The following is a 16,148-nucleotide window of genomic DNA, read 5'->3' as shown; positions in this document are numbered from 1 at the left end:
AGTCAGCTTCAGCAGAAGCTTCTACTTGTTCTTACCATTATCACCAATTAATTGGCACGGTCAAGTTGCACTTACAACAATCTAGAGAAAACTTATATTTTCTTTCATCTCTACCTAATCAATGTTCTCTTTCCATCTGTTGCTCTGCAAACCCTATCCGGCCAAATCCCTATCAGCCAAATTGTTCATCTGCCATCAGCACACCACACAACAATTAATTTTATAAATTAAACATTGTCAACTTTTTGACCAAAAAAAGCCCAGATTAAAATTGCATTCATAAAGAATTAATGAAGAAAAAACCCAACCCTGCAGCACCATAATTCCTAGTCCTCTTAATTTTTCATTTCCTTTTGCAAAGGCCCTCTTAAATATTTATACCGGCCTTTTAAAATTTGGTTTTTACCTTATGGCCGCAACAAATCTTTAAGTTTCATTTTTAATGTAAAATATTAAAAAAAATCCAAAAGCATTACACTGCACTTTATTATGATAAGATTTTTGTTTTGCTACGCCACAAATCCTTCTAAATCTCAATCCCGAGCATAATGTCTCCCAGATGTCTCAACTAGTTGCCATGCCAACTAAAGCAGCTTAAATTAAATGAGGGCCTGAAATGGCACCTGCACCACTCCAGGTCTGTTGCGCATTAAATAAAGCTCTCTTGACAGGGGCTCAGAGGTGCCATTAACTTGAACAGCAGCGATCTGATTATTGTCTCTAGATAATTTAATGAAGGTCTCTAAACAAGAGCGAAAGCAGCACTTGCTTGATGTTCCTGCCTTTTGCGAATGTGGCAGCTTCTTAAACAGCTGGTACCCGAGTGGGTCAATGACTTTACTCCGGCCAGTACTATAAATGTTTAGCAAAAACAAACTTCAAAAACCCTACAGGATTTCAATCAACTATTCAAACAGGTACCTGCAGTTTTCTTTTTTAAGTCGAACCTTAAAATATGCTGGCTATGAGGTGGTCACTGGAGCTGTAATACGCAGCTAAGCTGAACATTACTACCAGATAAAAATTGCTACTGACAGCAGTAATTAGTTAAGTAGTGGTATAAAATTAGAACTACAAATGTACCAATTTGCTTCAGAATAATTACCAAGGCAAATGCACAGCACAAAAGAACTTCACTTACTCTGTTGACTGGGGAGACCTGCTGAGTTGGTAAATTTTACAAAGTGATAGGCAAATTTTAAAAAGGAATAAAGTACACTCTGTGATGTGGTATTCTCATAATGACCTTCTTTATTAGGTCTCTGCATACCTCAAAACTCAATTCTATAGACTGTTTTTCTGAGAAGAGGCCAGCATTCTGTGAACAAGTTCTGGGGTAGGTGGATTAGCTGGATGCTAACAGCGGCATGGAGGTGTCTATCTGTGCGATACTGTAAGAAACATGCTTTTTTTTTTTTTTTTTAAACAAAACAAAACCAAAACAAAACTCTTTCTTATATATTTCAGGATTTTCTATAAAATGGGGACAAGGGGTTTTCTCCTATTTTGGTATACTTTAGTTATACTTGTTTTTACATTAGGATCATATCAAGCTTAGTTTTTGATGCCACCTCTGTTATCTTCTAACTCTTTGCAGACTTTATAGCTTCCTAGTAGAAGTATTTCTATGACATCCTCATTTCGTATCAATACCCAAAACATGAAAAAAAAGACCTGGTCCATGTAAAAATAGTGCAACAATTATTAAAAAAAAATTAATGAGTCTAATGCCTAAATTATTTTTTATGTTTAAAATTTGCTGACTTTTCTGTTATAGGTAAAATTACTGATACAACTATATTTGCCATCAAGTGTCCTCTAATTATGCAATGTAGAAATGGCAATCTATGGCATGTGTCAAAGACCACAGACAAACAACAGCAGAAGCTTTTTGGAGGGACACTGTTTTGGAGTCGGGGAAAAAATAAAAAAGACAGTTTTTCATACCAGGAAGAAAATACTGAAACTCCATCTGAATCTTACTTCTGTGTAAGGTAAGGGCTTCAAAGCTCTTGATGAGTTGCTAATACAGAGAAAATTCAGCCTTTCAACCTAATTGAGCTGGGGTACAATGAAAGAAGTGCTTAGGTGAAGCAGCAGCTCCCACCTCTCCACTCCTGCTCAGTTTCAAAACTCATCAGGAGTTGGAGTTCCCAGCCTTCCACAAAAGCACCATGTCATCAGTCAGCTCTGAGTTAATGACGTTGGTATTAATCACCTGTAGTTCAGTAGCACCATATTTTGTATTATGTACAATAAAATCTCTAATTTTCATATCTAAATAATTGTATCTATGTATTTGTAAAACAAAGCTTGAATGCTGTGGAAGCTCTGTTTTGGGAAAGCCAAATACATCTGGCACATCACACCTGAAAGATTGTGTATAGTCTTGTTGTGACAAGTTTTCTTGGCCGTACACTGTGGTTATCAAGAGTAAGACATGCAGGTTCTCTGGTGTCAGTAAAAACCACGTGTCTGAAACGGAACGGTGAGCCATTCCCCAGAGGTATGGCAGGATGCGGTCTGCAGAATACAAAAATAAACTCCACTACTTCAGCATTAGTTTCAAAATTTCACTTGGTTATTTAATTATTTGGTCTTGAGGTCACCTGGATTTGATATTCAAATGGGAAATGCGTTTGTGCTGCAAAGCACTTCTTGCAGATCACTATTCTGATATTTTACAGTGCTTATAGACAGATGCAGTAAAATTATCAAATACTTCCATGAGTAGAAAAAAGCAAAACAGTGCAAGGAGGAATGTGGATTAATCAGTAGTAGATCTGTGGATAAATTACTAACTACTATTGATAATTTATTCTACAAATAGCTTTTAAAACAGATTAAAAAAAAAAAAAAGCAACACCAGATGTCAAACACACGGTGTGAAGAGTTCCTAGTCAAAGTTAACATTTTAAAACCTTCTCTCATAGCGTCATTTCAGGTTGTTCAAAAATCAAGTCATAATCCTTAAGTTAGGAATTAAGATAATTTACTGAGTGCCTGTAAAAGGTTTAAAATTAAAAAGACAAAGGGGAAAATTTCAGTCTGTTTTTACTGAATCATTGACAGCCAGGCACATACTGCCAGCAGATTCTACTTGAAAGATCACTGCTAACGACCTGATATTCAACTTTAAAACCTCCCTGGTATTTTCCCATGTGTACACAGTCTTCTCGATAGAAAACGTTTTCAGTTCCAGGCAATATTATCCAACTAGATTTTGCAAATACTGGAATAAAGGTATTACAACTTTACTGCTGAATAAAGCAAAATTTTAACCAAGGCAAAAGAGCCTCGTGTGATAGAGAGAATAGAGCCATTTTGGCAGACAGTTCGTTCAAGCAGACATCTAGGACTCTCTCTCATACAGTTTACTGGTTTGACAATAAAACCACCATGCTTTCATTACCTGTAGAAAGTACATCAAGCTGTTCTGTCCTCATAAATATCTAGTAAGAATCTATATCACAATTCTGCCCAATCCACAATACAAACTGTTGTGTTACCAGCTGCAAATTGGCAACCCATAGCCTTCTACGGAGTATACTAACCCTCTTAATCCTTGAGGTCCCTGTTCAACTTGTTTGTGCATTGGCCCAGAGGAACTTGCCATGATGACATTTCAGAAGGGTACTTAACCAAGGAAACCCTTTCTAAGGCCACTGTGAAAGAACAGGAAGCCTGAGCATAGACTACTTGGTACCCCAACAGTGTTGGCATTGTCCCTTTTACTGGCTGGAGGAACCAAATCTTACCTTGTCCCTGTCTACCCTCCTCCACCCTACATATATGAGGGATTTACTCCGTAATCTGTCAGAAAACAGTCCTTTCACCTCTTAATAAGATCAATGGGAAGGAATTGATGCACACCTTTGCTTTTACTAGTATTAAAATCTTTCCAAGTCAGTCTGACAGAAGTGATGTCTTTTCAGCTGCTTCTAATATTCACTTTAATGGAAAAAGTTTTCAAAAAGTTACTATAGAAACTTAGGATAGTTCTTAAAAGAGAACGTCTGTGTATCTCCAATTGCAGAATTCAGTATTACAATCAATTGCAGAAGATTTTGTAATTGGAAAAAAGAGAGCTATAAATCACAGAATCATTTAGGTTGGTAAAGACCTTTAAGATCATCAAGTCCAACCGTAAACCTAACACTGCCAAATCAGTTCAATCAAAAATTAACAGATATGTTAATTGCAATGAAAGGCTTTTTAGATGCTCTAGCAAAATCTGTGAGTCACTATTTACCTTTATAGCTGATATGCTTTAAAGCTAGGTCAGTCTACCTAGGAACACAGGCATACAACAGAACCAAAACATCATCCAAGCTTGTGTATCAGGGATTATACTTCTGTTCCACCAAGGTAAGCTGATGATTGCAGGGATAAGCCTTGAACTTCAGCTTAATGATGAACTTAATGACGAACATATAAAACCTAAAATTCACTAGCAACCTCTTTTTCATTTATTTTCTCAAGACAGACACCCAGAATAATATATGCTCCAATATCTACTCATTTTTGCACTAGGTGATATTGGCAAAAATATCAATACCCGTATGTTAAATGCTCACAAAGATTTTCAATCTAAAACCTCATTATACATTCAAATTATCTCTCAATCTAAGAGTTTGCAAAGAATTTGCGTTCTAAAACAAAAATCTTATTAGATTAAAATTCTTTTATTCATCACCAGATTCCTAAGAAATCTTTTAATTTATCATCAAAATTTTCAGTCAGTTTTATAATGAGTTGTCTTTACAAAATATACTTTGCAATTCTTGCTAGTACCTATGAGACATTGAATAATTGAAACTAACTCTACCAGTTCATTTCCAACGCATCATTCATATCATTTTAGTAATTCTTTTACTATTTTTTTTTCTTTCCCCAAAAATTGCACTACAACTCCTTAGAAAGAATAAAGGAAGCAAGCAGTACCAATTCAATCCCTTTACACTTTTATCACTGATCAATATACCTTATTGTAAAAATGGAATGTCACTATGATACCTTTAGGAACCATACTAGCAGATCAACAAAGGTTTTTACAACTGCATCCCCCAAATATGGAATATAGTTACCTGATCTTCTTAAAATGGATCTGAAATAAGTTGTTCTTATACTACAGTAAGCAGAAGCACATGCAATTAAAAATGTGCATATAAATTGAAACACCTACTCATTCATTCTTCTAATGAGTTTAAGGGTCATAAGTGCACTTATTGCAATTATTTCAACAAAAAGGAGAAAGAAGACTACAAAGCAAATAGTCTTCTATTACCAATATTAGAGTCAAGAAATTCAAACAAATTTAAAAAAAAGAGAAAGCCCTATAAAATACTAGTCAGAATGACTTAAAATCAGTTAACCATGAAGGAAACTAACATTTCTGGTTTTATATACAAAACATGGCAGTAGCTAAGCTCATAAAAATAAACTTATCCCATTTAAATATTCTTGATTGTACAGTTACATGGAAGGAGTGAAACCCTTAACCTAGATCTGATTTATAACTCATATGATTTGTTATAAAATGAGGGCACTGAACTAGTGCAAATAACCAAACTCCAGTTTTTGAAGACTACTCATATGCTGTTCACATGAAAGAAATATCAAAGCAAAATTTAAGAGCTTTATCTAACATTCATACAAAAAAGCCCTAGTATATTTTCAACCAATCAGTAAATCATGCTGTACTTTGGCTAAAATCACTGAGTTTAAAATACATCTGCTTTCTTCACCAATAAATTCAAGGTATTACAAATAGATCAAACCACATTTCACAAAGTTCAGTTTATCTAAAAATAAAGAATGACAATTTTCCACCCATTAATTGTCTTGTAAAGTGGGTCATACAAAAAAGCAGCTAAAACCTATCAGTAATTAAAAAATAACCTTCCAAAGTCTAACCATACGAGTAAGCTGGTGCACTCAAACCTCAAGCAGCTCCACTGAAGACTGACACCAACATAATAAAGCTACTTGTAGGATAAGCAGAACACATGATGTGGACATCTGTGGGACAGGGAATTTTTTTTTAAACCTAGCTATTACTATGCATCCCGGTAACATAAAAAGCTCTCAGGTCCCAATTATGATTGTATGAAAGCTATGCAATTCCAGAAAATAAAACCAAATCCTCAATCAGAACACTATATATATATTCCTGAATGTATATGCATACATTTTCAGATGAAAACTGATTGGCAGCTTACTTTAGCTTATAACAGACATTTCATTATGCCCTGCCTGATTTACAAAGAGATTTTTGGTAACAACTTTGGTTTTGGGAGGAAGTTTTTATTTGCACAATTTGGTTGCAAATTATAAACTTGAAAGGCAAGGCAACCAAAGCTGTAAAAGGAGCAGCAGTATAATGAGATGACACATAACTGAATATGCTATGATTCAAGTGTTTGCTTTCAACAGTTCAGCACTGAGTTTAATTTTCAGTGTTTGCTTTTGGGGTTTTCCATAGAAAACACAGAAGTCTATTAGCTGACCTCAGCTGTAAGGTAGATCCCTGTACTGAAATGCTAATTTGATAATGGAAATGTCAATGTGTTAGGATATTTGATTATCTGCTCTCTAACATATCACTTTTACTGAAGTCTACAGAGGATATTTTGTTATTAATAGCATGTTGTAAAAATATCTGAACAGTTCATAAAACTCCGCAAATAATCTTAAAACTGTTATGGGCAGGAGTCTGGTGAAGAGCTTTTTTCCTACACACATAAAGAATAAAATATAAACAATCTCATTCAGTGCTAATTATCAAGTTCATTTTTTATTAGCTAAAAACTTCTCAAAAATTGGATCTTAGCATGTTAAATTTTTAAAATAGCATAAAGAAGAGAACAGACTGTGGGATTAATCTAGGCAGACAATCTTTATTATGATTCCCGGTCTGTAGCTAGCAAAGTCTCTGCAGAGAGCAGAATTACCCCTATTTAAAATAATTTTTTGTTCTAATTCTCACAATAGATACTTCTAGATACTTTCTGTACCATGAAAATCTGTACTTAACTTATTGCATTAGAGTCATTTCTGGCAATTTAAAAACTGGAGTAAGTACTAAAACAACCTGCTATGAGTCACAGAACTTCTGTTCCAACTGGAGTCAGTAAGAGCCTACCCAGGTCAATGACTTACTTTTCAGTATTTAGGAATGCAGAAATTCCCAACCCCCAAAATAGAAGATAACCCAAACAAAGTTTGAAAAAGGAAAAACACAAAACAAAACTTGACATTCTCATGTCAAGTTATGTACTAAAATTCAATTTTATAATGCAGTAACCCATAGACAGCATGTACCTTTGCATCAGTGACACATTAAACAGCACATATATTTGTGTGAAATCTGTTTTCTTGATCAAGATAGAGGCTGAACACGGAAAGCCACAACTCAACTAGTCTGCCGAAACATCCCTGAAAAGTCATGGTTTCAAAGCATGGGACAGTAGCACTCCCTGAAAACACCAGAAAGTATTTTAAGGTACTAAAAACTGAGAGGAAGTTAATTACTGGATATCGTTTTCAAAAAAAAATTTTGGGGGAATCACCATTAGTAGCAGCTGTATCTGTTGGTGAAAACACAATGCCCTGCATTTACTGGCTCTTACATATTCAAAGCTTCATGTTCAGTCCTGCACCATTTCACCCCCAATGTTAACAATAACTAAGAGTTCTTGATAGTATAGATTCACGTCTTTAAATAAAACCATTCAGATACAGGCTCAAGGTTTTTGTAGTTCTATTTCACAGATACCACCAACTACTTGCAGTTTCTGAGCTAATGAAAATTACACCTACCTCAGTTAAGAAGCTCTATTTTATATTTAGGATACATTTCTTCAAAATAGTCAATGTGTGGAGGCTGGAGTATGTCGAGGGCAGAGAGTACCTAGGAAACACCACACAAGATCAAGACCTATCCCAGTCAAACAAAAACAAATCCCTTTCAAAAAGATTCAGACTGCACCTTTCTCATAGAGCTTAGCTTTATTCTATCCCACACAGACAGACCAATATTCTATCTCACTAGATATGTGAATTTAATAGCCCACCAAGTCAGATATTCTGTACATTGAAGGTTTCTTTCTCTCTCTTTTTTTTTTTAATTCAAGAAACTTTTCCCAGCTGTTCAAGTACTAGCTTAAAAGCATAAGTTTATCTACCCAATAAAGATTGGTTTATTTCAAAAATATATATAACCATAAAATATTTGAAAGAAGTCATTCTCGCAGAGAAATGCAAAAGCAAAAGATACTACACTTTGTTCTGCCTTTCACCTTTAAGAGTTCTGTGATATACTGCTTTCACATGGGAATTAACAAAAAACAAAGTTGTTCACATTCTGAATCAGAAGCTCAGCTCTCTGTGCAAAGCAAAAAGGTAGAAAAGCAGCAGCACGGAATTTACATCCTCTCACAGGAAAAAAATACTACCTTGGTGTAGTCTTTTAGATCCTGTCTTAGGAATATATATGACATTTAGGTGAAGCACGCAAACTTCAGTGGTTATCAGGCTCAACTACTGACTGCTTACAGAGAGGCTTTTATTTAATTTTATAGTCCTCAGTAAAATCTTCTCCATAATGAAGACCCTGGTGAGGAGCAGTTTAAGATACCAGTTCAAAAGAAATCTTGTCCCAGAATCTATCTCCCAAGGATTGGTGATAGTGGTGGTGGTGGGACTCTGCAGTCTGGTATAAGCTTGCAAGGCTGTCCACCTCTTTTGCGTCCCACTAACAACACTTACCTGAATTCAGTGCTTAACTACAAATAAAATCTTTCTTGGAATATGATACCCTCAGATAAAAAAAGATAAACTTTAACAGGAGGAAAAGCAATGAAATAATGTTCTGAAACAGATACCCACTTCCTGATTCCACTCCACTAGGAGAAGACAGTAGTCCCAAGATGCTTGTTACTGCTCATCAGTGGGAGAGGTTACCACATCCACAGTTGCACTTGTGGAACAGTTTCTGCCAGTACTTTTATATTCACTTCAGACACAACCATATGGGTCAATTCAAATAATTTTTTAAAATGTTTAACCTAGCTGATTTTACCTAAAGCAGATCTGGGAGTGCTTGCACAACCACTCTGCTAGAAGAACTGAAAGAGCAATAAACTCCAACAAAGAGGAGAGGAAGATGGAGTAAGAAATAGCTTGGAAGCGAAAGCATGTCCAGCTGGCGTAGCTTTGTGCAGATTAACATTTATCTAAAGCCGAAAATAAGATTAGGTGGAAGTGTATTGCCTGTCTATTTGCCAACATTTTGGAAGGGAAATTATGAATATCCTTAGATTCTTGATAATTTCATTTTTTTATAGCGTTTGCAACAGTAATAGCTGAGTTTCGAGGAAATCTGATAACCATAAAATTAGAGAGCTTTTAAAGCATTTTAGATATTCTATAACTTAAAAGAAAAAAATACTTCTATTATAGATAGCACCATTTTACAATTAGGTTTTATCAAAGACTTCAAAATTACTTTGAATTTACTTACATTGTCATGCTTAAAAAAACACAACATCTTCAACTCCCGGAAGACCCTTTTACAAGAGACCAAATTTTGGAAGACGTTGGGCATCTTTTTGAGTGCAACTCTCTTTCCATCTCGCGGATCTGTTACTGACCTACAGAATAAAAGATTTAGAACATCACATACTACAGTTAGACAATTTTTCTAAATCAGAAAAGAATATTTTAGAGTTCTTATCATTCTCAACTGAGACGGTGGGTCAAAACAATGTGAAGACACTTCTAGGGAAAAAAGTATTAAGCAAAGGGCGTTATGCACTGTACTATAGACCCTGTATTAAATGTAGCATGATCATTCTTTGATTAGAGTACATATACATATACCCAGCCAAGCTTGGTAGCTGTTAAGCGGCTGGACACATGTACATCAGTGCATATACTGCCTGCCACTGGCATACACTGTAGCTCAAAGTTAGATCAACGCCTTGAGCAGAGGAGCGGACGTGATGATAAACATCTCCTTCACCTCCCAAAAAAGACCTTATTAAGAGTAAAACATTTTCTCAGTTACACAGATTTGATTTTGTCGGGTCTACTGCTTTCTTCTTCCTCTCCTAAGAGGGCAAAAAATTTAATAATCCCATTCTGACAGAACACTGGCAAGTGTAAGACTATTACTTGATCTGTCACTAAATCACTTTACATCTGGAGAAGCAACAGCACACGGTATCTAAGTTTCCACAAATGTAAAAGAGGCATGATACCTGTCTTTCTCCCATAGAACTTATGGGATGCAAGTATAGTAGTTCAGAAATTATAAGGTGCTTTGCACATGGCAAGTATTTTAATTTAAAGTAATGAGATTCTGAAAATAGAATTTTATAATGAGAACCATAAAACTAGAGCAAGGAGATTATGGTGCCTCAATTCCCAATCACGGTTTTTAAGGTGAGGCTTCTCAAACCTCACTACAAAACAGGGTTTCTAGATCTTCAGTTGTTAGGAAACCTTCATTTTTTTCTGCATATTTTTATTGGGATGACCAAAATAACTTTCTTCTCAGTGCAACGCCGTAACCACGTAAGAATCTACATCCAGCTATGTACCCTGATGACTACATTTGTCCTTAAAAAGTTGCTGGCTTTTCCATCTATCATGTGACTCTCCTACAGACGACACGGAAGGCTTCTTCTTTTGTCTCAGGTCCATGTTGGTTTAAGTATCTAAATAAAAAATTAGAATGGGATAATCAAATATCTGCCTTATCTCCAAGTACCGCATCTGACTTCAAAATACAAAACAATTCAATCAATCCAAAAAGTCAGAAGTAGCCACTGATACTAGTGGTTGGGAGTCCACGGAGAACTACCCCAACACACTCGGCTGGAACACTTGTTAATAGCCACTGCATCTTTGTATTTTAAATAAGGGGTGGAAGGGCACTCGGGAAAGTTGATACCAGACTATTTCTATGGTGGGAAACACAGAGCTGAAAAGAATCTGAAAAGGTCTTGTAATTCACAATATGTTTCCTATTTTCTCCAGGACCTTTGCCTCTTGCCTCTAGCCTAAATTGGAAAGAAAGGGAATGAAAACTGGAAGAGCTACAGAAAATCCACTGTTAACGCAACTCAGCACTCACCATGGGCCAGACTGAAATATCCTCCCTCACACTGTATAGTAACTTCATTCACAGATGATGGTTAACCTCAATGAGTCTATTTGCAAAACAAGGTACTATTCATCATGAGTAGGCGACATTTCAGGCTGGCCTGTAGCTTTGGGATTATAGCAGAGGCAGATTCTGAATGACACACAGCAGGGCCAGTACCAGGCAGTGGCTCACAAATTCATATAAATTTGATCCCAGCATGAGCTGAGAGCTCCCATTGCTCACAAGGTCAAGCACCACTGATCAGCTAATTAGTGGTATTCTTCTCTCTTTATGAGACAGCATTTCTGGCCCCCGCCAAGTTTTTACCAGCTTAACAAAAAAAAAAAAGAAAAGAAAAAAAGCGGCAAGCCACCAAACCTCTAACCTGTAAAAGAAAACTTAAAAGCTGCTGATTCCTGGGAATTAAATAGATATATTCTTGGTACAAAAACAAAGTTGTAACATTTTATTCATAAAAATCCTCACTGATTACACTGCAGATGCTACTGAATTGCTAATTTTTCCCTTTGGAGTTTTGACACTTATTGCTGACCACTGCGTGCGCACACCGAAACACTGCTATCAAGAGGATATTCACAGCTATGGGACAAATTCCACTAGTGGATTGCAATGATGATACACTGAAGTATCATACAGATGCAAGACCTGAGACCTTTGACAACATGAAATTTCCTCACAAATGACTGTTGATACCTAGGCAGACCACAAGCACCTTCCTCAGCCATGTTATATTCAACAATACAGTTAAAACAATAGTTAAATAGCTATCTTGGCTATGAAAAATATTCGATTTAAAACCTTCAAAATGTATTTTATGCTATATTATAGCATATTTAGAGCACGTTCTACAATTCTTTTTGAATAAGGTGAAGGAAATTAAATATGTGGTACTGTTTCATTACTTTTCCTTAGAAACATATCTAAAAAGCATAACTACAACAAAAGAATTTTCTTTAAATACACACAATTGCTATTTTACACTGTAAACAAATTAATGCTCTAAAATTATTTCAATTTCTTTAAGACAGGATAAAACAATGCTTAAGATCCAGACAGCTTATTTGAGAGAGTTCACATCTACTTCTACCATTTCTATTATCTGTAATAAATTAGTGCAGTAAACATATAAATTTCTCTGAAGAAAGACTAAAAAGTCCTCATTGATCATGTCCAGGGGCTGTACAACAAGAAAAAAGCGTAAAGCGAAAAAAAAAAGGCCATTTGTCTGTAGGTTTACTTTCTTGAAGAAGTTAGCTGCAGCTTCACAGATTTAATAGGTTTTTTGTTTGCTTTTTACCTCAAATTACATAAGCTTAATAGAACCTGAAATGGACAGACCTAAACCAGAAGTCACAAACAACAACATTTTTGAAGACAGACATGTAAACAAGTAATGCAACCTTCCGTGATTGATAACAATCTGTCATCTGAAACTCGGGCATCACCTTGGCTGTTTACAGCAAGAGGAAGTCAATTTCCATAAAACTAGTTGCAGATAGCTCGTGGTTTTGTTAAACACTCTTCCTCTTGTTCTGGAGATTGTAAGCTTTACAAGCTTACAAGCTTTTTAAGCTCCTAGTTGTATATTTAGGCCGTATCTATAGCAATCGGCTTCTGAATTTGAGTACTATCACAACAGAAAGACACCATTCCGATTAGTCATAACCCATTTTGTAAATGTTAACAAGCAAATAACTCAACATATCAGAATCAGCTTTGAAATTTTAGGTATTTTTGACATTAAGATTTCATAAACAGGTCAGACGTGCAATAAAATTCACATATCTATGTGAAACAGATACAAGAAATTGAAAAAGTGCTTGAACAACACACAATTAATCAATCAATAAAACCAGCATTATTTAAAAAAAAAAGCGCAAGAATAGTTTGGCTTTGGTTTTGGGCTTAAAGACTAATAAGAACAAAAAGACCATAACAAAACCTGTTGAGGAAAATTCTGCACCGCTGGATTGACAAAGCATGTATTAGAGTCCTCTCTGCTCTTCAGGTGTTTCCTTATTATTAATGTCCCGAAGGCTTTTTAGACAAAACGCACCATGGATTTGAGTGCAGGGAGATAAAAAGCAGGCCCACTGCAACTACGCACGCAGCATATGTTTTTTAGCTATGTTCATGTCTCACTGTTGCAGCAGCACCAACAAGACGACACTGAATTTAAGGCAGGCGACAGAGTTGTTTCTGAAATTCAACCTACCACTAGTCAGGACGAAACTGATCTGCTGGAAGAGGAATAAATACCAAAACAAGTTTCCACTTGCTTGCTTGTTCCTTCCTAATTGAGCAAGGGGGAGTCATCTGTTTGGTACTTGAGGATTTGGATACTGGTCCTCCTCCCCCATGACAAACATCTCAGAGGTTGCATGTTTTAGTAGCAGCAACACAGCTTTGGGAACCTACACTCAAGACCTTTTGGAGTTATTTTTAATAGCCACCTTTTAACCATATTTCCATTTAGAAACTTCCTATCTGCCTTTTTCCAAATCTTATAAGTATAAATATTATTCCAGCAATTGACAAGAAAAATGCAATAATATATACTATTAGATGGACCACAATACACATGGTTTCAAAGTTTGCATTCTGTCTTGTTAATGTTTTAAGGCAAAACTCACAAACTAGCATTTCTTGTTATTATTCATGCAAAGACCAGTCATGCTTGTAGCTGGTAACAAGATAACTCTAATGAATGTGAATGGAAGTGCAGTAATTTCACGCCATGTTGAGTTTGTTCTCTCAACTCAGGGCAGCAGCTGCTTTGGTTCAGCACAAACAGTACCAGAGAACAGAGATAAGTGCTGAAGCCTGTTACAGAGGAATGCTTTTATTTCTTTGTTGCTGAAAGGCCTGCTGGGCTGAGCTCTTCTGGTTCTGCAACACGCGGGTTATCCCATCTGTATTAGCTAATGAATCTCGGGCTGTATAGATAACGAACAGCTCTGAAGGCAGCTTCCGTGATCTCCACTGAAAATGACTCTGTTCAAAACGTATCTTTGTCTTAATGATCAGTTACTTGTCAAACTAAACTTCACATAAATTATGTAAATATTATGTATGGTGTGCTTTTAATGCACATACTAAGCAAACATCTGATTTTTACGGTAACATATCTATTTACATAGTCCGATCTAATAAAATAAAATTTAAAGTAAAAACCGCTCATATTTTCATTTTATTAGTCAAAAAATCAAACTATTAAAAACTATAACCTACACTCACGTGTACTCTTCAGATAGTGCCATACTTCCACACAAAATTACCAGAAGACCTCAAAAGTTGTCCTTTTAATTGAATTCTAGATTAAAATAGTCACTCCCAATTCTAATAAAATATTAAAATAGAATAACAAAATTCAGTTTTAGAATAGTAACTTGAAACATTATCAGGCAAAGTCTGAAATTCAATACATTATTTTAAAAGAACAGAAGTACTCCTCTCACACTGTCTGAAATTATGGAAATGTTAAAATACAGAATAACATTACATATAAAGCTACCTGCATTCACTGATTTTCAATTACACTGCCTCTGTAGTTGTGCCTGTGATGACTTTTAAAGTAAGCCATAACAACCGTTTAAAGTAAGCAGTCTGACCTCCTCACCTAAATCAAATGGCATCTATGTGTTTTAACAACAGCCAAATGCACACCTTCTACTTCCTCCAGTTGCCTATGAGCTGCGTTACCAGCAGCAATGGTGGCGATATGGGTCAAGACTGTGAAAGTAATACATTCAAAGTTAAAAATCTGAACCCAAGACACAAATTCAGAGAAAGTCATCTCTGGAGTTCCCACAGACAAATGAAAAACAGAAAGTTTGAAGTGGAGGTCATTTTAAAAAGATACCTAAAATAGGATTTTTGATGGATTTGAAACATTCACTTTCTTCAGCTGTACTGCAAAAAATTATGCTAGTTGCATAGAAACACAAAAATCCAACAGTCAGCTTTTACAAAAACTAGTTCAGATTGAAAATAAATTTTAGGACGTGAATGTTGACCATCTACAGTTGAGCAAGTCTATATCTGCTCTGCAGAAAGTCATGAGGCTTCCTCTCTTTTTTTTTTATAGTTGCCTAAATTAAAGTTCTCATAAATCAATGTTAATTACACATGAACAGTAATACAAACTGCAAAACTTTTTTTTTTCCTATTGGTATTAAGCCTGTACTTTGTCTAAGCTCCTTCCTAATCCCTTTATTAAAAAAAAAAAAAAATTATCTTAGAAAGGTTATATGGATATGAAAGTAATTGCTGAATGCCTAAAAATCCTTTCAACCACTACCCCCTAAAATATGAAATGGATATCCATCTTCTTCTCTCTGACTGAAGGTATATACTTAAAACTTTTGAGCGCTGATTCCCAAAGCCTCTTCTGTTGCTGAGCCTCACTTGAGAAAACGGATGGCGCTTTGTACCTCAAAGTACCACAGCTCTTTAGTTCAGTATCCATAATGACACTTATCCAGGAATTCTAAATTCTGTTAAGTCAGAACATAATCAGGCAACCCATACCAATGAACATCAGTGTCCTATTAATTCCTACACTTCTCCCATGGGTGTAGCTGTCACGCAGCCTCATTAGTGAGAGTGAAAGATTTGATAAAATGGTTGGTCTTTAATCAAATAATATTGATAGCTACCACAGGTTTATTGATGCTCATTTTTACTAGTTGCGGGACCCATTTTAATAAACAAAAAGAGCTAAACGTATTGCAGAGCTGTTAAACTTCATCACAGCTGTGTAAGCAAGGCCTGGTGTGTCTGCTCTCCTCTGTTTTTTCAAATGCTTCCATATAGCAAAAATCAGTTTAGGTTAATAGTCTTCTCTTGGTGCTCCTGTTGTAGTCTCTGATAAAAGTTAAATGGGGTTGATGTGGCATATGCATTTAAGCCACTTTCTTTTTTCTTTTAAATAACCCACTTCTACAAACAAGTTATGATCACCTGCAATGTCCAG

General features: G+C 35.7%; 1 protein-coding gene across 1 annotated transcript in view; it reads right to left on the bottom strand.

The window, feature by feature from the left end:
• Positions 1 to 16,148, bottom strand: part of NLK (nemo-like kinase) — a 65,316-nt gene that overhangs the window by 21,548 nt on the left and 27,620 nt on the right. Inside the window, exons 2-3 of the mRNA XM_009318808.1 lie at positions 9,524 to 9,653; positions 7,857 to 7,912 (exon numbers count right to left, since the gene is read on the bottom strand). Coding sequence (XP_009317083.1) covers positions 7,857 to 7,912; positions 9,524 to 9,653 — 186 coding nt within the window. The remainder of the gene's footprint in view (positions 1 to 7,856; positions 7,913 to 9,523; positions 9,654 to 16,148) is intronic.

This window comes from Pygoscelis adeliae, unplaced genomic scaffold, assembly GCF_000699105.1.
Source record: "Pygoscelis adeliae isolate BGI_AS28 unplaced genomic scaffold, ASM69910v1 Scaffold392, whole genome shotgun sequence".
Classification (NCBI taxonomy): domain Eukaryota; kingdom Metazoa; phylum Chordata; class Aves; order Sphenisciformes; family Spheniscidae; genus Pygoscelis; species Pygoscelis adeliae.
The sequence above is the reverse complement of the archived record's forward strand: the minus strand, read 5'-3'. Positions and strand labels throughout refer to the sequence as shown.